At 36.9% G+C, this 5505-nt stretch overlaps 1 protein-coding gene and 1 pseudogene across 1 annotated transcript; one reads left to right on the top strand and one right to left on the bottom strand.

The window, feature by feature from the left end:
* Positions 1-1338: 1338 nt before the first annotated feature.
* On the bottom strand, positions 1339-1805 carry LOC129635744 (protein SET-like; annotated as a pseudogene).
* Positions 1806-1850: 45 nt separating this feature from the next.
* On the top strand, positions 1851-2773 carry LOC129635743 (protein SET-like; the record flags this gene model as incomplete). The annotated part of the gene is made up of 1 exon (XM_055558877.1): positions 1851-2773. A coding segment is annotated over one exon (453 nt), but the record flags the coding sequence as incomplete, so codon positions are not given.
* Between the last annotated feature and the right edge of the window lie 2732 nt (positions 2774-5505).

Genomic DNA, 5505 nt, shown 5'->3' with positions numbered 1-5505 from the left:
ATGTGATGCACTTTACAACTGGAAATTAACCATCTAAGGAAAATCAAACAGTAATGGTGGTCATAGTAGAGAAGTAGTCATACTATTGCATTGACAATCACTATCCAATTAACATGTCTAGAATAGGGAAATTCAAAGAAGGGAGGAGAGGAAGTTTGTTCTTAATGAATATAGCATTTGCCAAAATGATAGTTATTATGTTAGGATCTGAATTAGACCCCCAAAAAAGGAGTTAGCTAAAGCGAAATGTATTGAAAGGTATCATTCCCATGTACATCTGAACTATGCTTGCAAATTTCAATGATGTACAATACAGAAGCTCCAAGGTACTTATAATAAAAATAAAAAATGATAAGGGTGGGAAAAGATTACTAGTACATTCTATTGTCATAGTCTTATTCATTGTTTCAATCAAAATCAATTTTTTTTCCTGAATGGAGCTTCATTAATATATAATTTGTCTATGAAGCATTGGTAAAACCAACTGAAAGCAAGTAAAATATGAAATCAATTGTTATGCTAGAGTTTGTGATAGAATATTTAGAAAAGACCTTGATGCTGGGAAAGATTGAAGCAAAAGAAGAAGGGACTGGCAGAGGATGAGTTTGGTAGATAGTATTACCGATTCAGTGGACATGAATTTGAGCAAACTCCAGGAGATAGTGGAGGACAGAGGAGCCTGGCATGCTGCAGTCCATGAGGTTGGGAAGAATTGGACACAACTTAGCAACCAAACAACACCAATCCATTATGAAAAGTCAAGTTTATATACCTTTTAAATTTAAGTGTAATAGTGAACATTGAGGTTTCTATTCAGATGTTTTGTTGTTGTTTATTGAGACAGTTCAGTTTGCAACTAAAGCAAAGCCTTCTGAAAAATTTGAGAGTAAATCTGTTTAGATTTTAAAGCCATGTTTCAGTAAATAACAGACATGACTATTTCCCCCCATTTATGGCTGCAGTTTGCTTTTTTCAAAAATAATCAAGTTGTTTTGTAATTTTATGACAAACTCAAAGATAAATGCTTGAAAATGGTACCTATAGTACATAATATTAAATAAAATGTATATTAATAGTGAATATTTTTATAGTAGATTGTATTTCTGAAAAGTTTTGAACCATTTATTTGTTGACATATTAGTTAACATTCTCCTTATAATCAACTTTCTCTCTCTACCATATCACTTGATAGATTTTACTTAAAGAAGTTTATAGTGAGATGTGAGCTTATCCTGTATGATTCTCCTTTGAATGAATTTTACCTAATAAAATGGTAACTGTAAGTATGCTGATATATTTGCTCTTAGTTAAGTAATAGGTCTTCTGCTCTCTAAAACCTCAAAACAGATGAAATTCTTTGGAGAGAATTTTATTTTCGAAGTAAGGGTTTTCATCAAAATAAAATCTATTCTGTAACCTGATTTAATGTCTTCAAATTCTGTCACTTCAACTCTTGTCAAATAATGCAGCGCCTCTTCATCCTCCTCCCCAAGCAGTGCAGACACTTGTGGATGGTTAACAAATGTTGTTACACAAAAATTTGGGATTTTGGCGATCAATTCTGACCTCGTCTGAAAAAATGGTTGGCGGAGTTTGTTATATTTCTGTTCTACTTTCAAAATCTCCTCACTGGCTTGTTCATTAAGTCTGTCTATTTCATTTTGTACTTCATCAATATGTTCAATTACTTCTTGCTGTTCTTTTTCTGAGGTCTCGTCGGCCCCGTCGTGGTTGGAGTTGAGCTCCTTTTTACTGACTTTGGCCGCCGGCGCCGACATGGTGCTGCTCCGCGGTCGGGGAGGGTGGGGGGAGCGGGGAGGGGGAAAGAAGGGAAGGCGAAGGGGGGGGCGGGCAGCGGCTTCCCCTCACGCCACACGCGCGGGCGCTCCAAAGAATTTCATCTGAATGAGAGTGGTGATCCATCTTCAAAGTCCACTGAAATCAAATGGAAATCTGGAAAGGATTTGACGAAACGATCAAGTCAAACACAGAATAAAGCCAGCAGGAAGAGACAGCATGAGGAACCAGAAAGCTTCTTCACCTGGTTTACTGATCATTCTGATGCAGGTGCAGATGAGTTAGGAGAGGTCATCAAAGATGATATTTGGCCAAATCCATTACAGTACTACTTGGTTCCTGACATGGATGATGAGGAAGGGGAAGGAGAAGAGGATGACGACGACGACGAAGAGGAAGAAGGATTGGAAGACATTGATGAAGAAGGGGATGAGGATGAAGGTGAAGAAGATGAAGATGATGATGAGGGGGAAGAAGGAGAGGAAGATGAAGGAGAAGATGACTAATAGAACACTGATGGAATCCAACCTTTTTTAATCTTCTCCAGTCCCTGGGAGCAAGTTGCAGTCTTTTTTTTTTTTTTTTTTCCTCCTCTTGTGCTCAATCGCCCTGTTTTTGAGGTCTATTTTCTCCTTTATACCATGGTTCACAACTTATTTGGGGGGGAAATACCTTGAGCAGAATTCAGTGGGACAAGAATCTCTACCCCTTTCTGTTCCAAATTCATTTTTATCCCTTCCTGTCTCAACAAAAACTATGGAATCAACACCACCATGCTCTGTGGGAAAAAAAGAAAAACCTTCTGCTCCCTTAGCTCTGCTGGAAGCTGGAGGGTGCTAGGCCCCTGTGTAGTAGTGCATAGAATTCTAGCTTTTTTCCTCCTTTCTCTGTATATTGGGCTCAGAGATTACACTGTGTCTCTATGTGAATATGGACAGTTAGCATTTACCAACATGTATCTGTCTACTTTCTCTTGTTTAAAAAAAGAAAAAAAAAACTTAAAAAAATGGGGTTATAGAAGGTCAGCAGAGTGTGGGTTTGAGATGTTTGGGTGGGTTAAGTGGGCATTTTGACAACATGGCTTCTCCTTTGGCATGTTTAATTGTGATGTTTAACGGACATCCTTGCAGTTTAAGATGACACTTTTAAAATAAAATTCTCTCCTAATGATGACTTGAGCCCTGCCACTCGATGGGAGAATCAGCAGAACCTGTAGGATCTTATTTGCAATTGACATTCTCTATTGTAATTTTGTTCCTGTTTATTTTTAAATTTTTCTTTTTGTTTCACTGGAAAGGAAAGATGATGCTCAGTTTTAAACGTTAAAAGTGTACAAGTTGCTTTGTTACAATAAAACTAAATATGTACACAAAGGATTTGATGCTTTTCTCTCAGATAAACTTAATAATATGACTTTCCAAAAAAATAAAAAAATAAAACCTCAAAACAGTACTCTATCGGCAAATGAAATTTTTAAAAAATATCAATCAATGCAAAACTAAATATTTATAGATACTTGCTCCAATAAGTACTTTCTTCCTATATAAGATGCTTATTAATGTCTATCCAGAGGTGTCTAGATGTATGTGCTGCAGATTAGGCAAAATTTCACATACTCTTATCCCTAGAAAGGCCAGAGTTCATACGTGTTTACTGTAATTGGCACCTCACTGCTCGCATTGCTGATATACATGGAGGCTTTTTGCTGTGCTTTATTTGATTTTAGAGAGGAAGAGGCAAGAATACTGGTGATTCTGTGGCTGGCCCAGTTAAACAAAGTGTGAGTTTTAAAAATGTACTCTCCTCACATGGGCTTAAATTTTTCTGTTTAGAAGCCTGAGGCTCAGAAGCTGTGAGAGCTGTTTAATTTTGTGAAATATCGGTGAGTGTGGGAAGGGAAATTGGTCAAGAAAGATTAGGTGAGGTGCTAAATCCAAGGAGATAAGTTTTGGAGTCTGATGAAAAGGGTGTTGCTAAGCTGATGAGGAGGGGGTGAATCTACCAATCTCTATGTGTTGCACAAAAATGTTCGAGCCCTGGAAGTACAAACATTTTTTTCATTGAATTCTACAAATCTCAAATCTACAAACCTCAATTCCTTTAATTATCCAAAGAATATAAAGGTAATAGTACACTTTGTTTATAGTATTGCTGCAAGCCTTGCAGTGGAGTTTCCTAGGTTAAATGCTTAGAAGACTGTGCGATACAGTGTATCCACTCGGCAAATATCAGGCATTATTTTTCATGTAATTATTTTTTATCAAAGTTAGACCTGTGAACATGCTGAGACTTCAGCAAATGTATTTGCAGGATTCTCTGTTACAAAGAAGTTGATAAAAAAAAAAATATCTGTTAGAAATTTCAGTGACCTGTGTGGGCCATAGTGAGCTATGGATGAAGATAAGAATAACTAGTAGAAGAAACAGTTCTGTGTTTGACTTATTGCTTAATCAGTGCATCTGAAGCTTCTTTGTAGTGTCCAAACAATATCTCTTCCTGTTTTTAATTTTCAAATGTGCTTTCCCTGGTTAATTTCTTCTATTCCTATCTCAACATGAGGATAAGTAGCAATGCTTCTATTACTCACAATGCCAGGGTCTTTGGAAGATGTTTATACTGAAACAATATAAATCTTCTTGCTTCCCAGTTTCCTAATACTATTTGTTTCATTCCAGTCATATAATTTTGCATGATGTTGCATCCACCACTGAACCACCCAAAGATCCTGGATTCCAGTGGCTCTCAAAGTTCATCACTGTGCTTCATTAATAATAAACACATATGTAAGTTTTATTTTGAATATATAGAAAAAGTAAACAATCATTTGTTTGAGAGCCATGTTGTACAGTTTTGATTGGGTTTATTGCTGTTTTAGAGACTGACATTTTTCTACTTCCAGATTCTACTCATGGACTCTATTTAGCATTCCTCAAGAACCCAGTGATATATATATATATATATATGTAGCCACCTCATGGGAAGAGTTTACTCATTGGAAAAGACTCTGATGCTGGGAAGGATTGGGGGCAGGAGGAGAATGGGACGACAGAGGATGAGATGGCTGGATGGCATCACTGACTCGATGGACGTGAGTCTCAGTGAACTCCGGGAGTTGGTGATGGACAGGGAGGCCTGGCGTGTTGCGATTCATGGGGTTGCAAAGAGTGGGACATGACTGAGCGACTGATCTGATCTGATATATATATATATATATATTTACTTCTTAGGAATTCCAGTAATATTCTTGTACTATATTTAAGATACCTGTTATATTGTTCTTCAAATATAATACTTAATCAAGATACTTTCTCTCATTAGGATTTGTTTTTAGTATAGTATACAGTCAGCAAAAACAAGACCAGGAGCTGACTGTGGCTCAGACAATGAACTCCTTATTGCCAAATTCAGACTTAAATTGAAGAAAGTAGGGAAAACCACTAGACCATTCAGGTATGACCTAAATCAAAGCCCTTATGATTATACAGTGGAAGTGAGAAATAGATTTAAGGGACTATATCTGATAGATAGAGTGCCTGATGAACTATGGACAGAGGTTTGTGACATTGTACAGGAGACAGATCAAGACTATCCCCATGGAAAAAAATGCAAAAAAGCAAAATGACTGTCTGAGGAGGGCTTACAAATAGCTGTGAAAAGAAGAGAAGTGAAAAGCAAAGGAGAAAAGGAAAGATATAAACATCTGAATGC

The sequence above is a fragment of the Bubalus kerabau genome, chromosome 21 (genome assembly GCF_029407905.1).
Source record: "Bubalus kerabau isolate K-KA32 ecotype Philippines breed swamp buffalo chromosome 21, PCC_UOA_SB_1v2, whole genome shotgun sequence".
Classification (NCBI taxonomy): domain Eukaryota; kingdom Metazoa; phylum Chordata; class Mammalia; order Artiodactyla; family Bovidae; genus Bubalus; species Bubalus kerabau.
The sequence above is the reverse complement of the archived record's forward strand: the minus strand, read 5'-3'. Positions and strand labels throughout refer to the sequence as shown.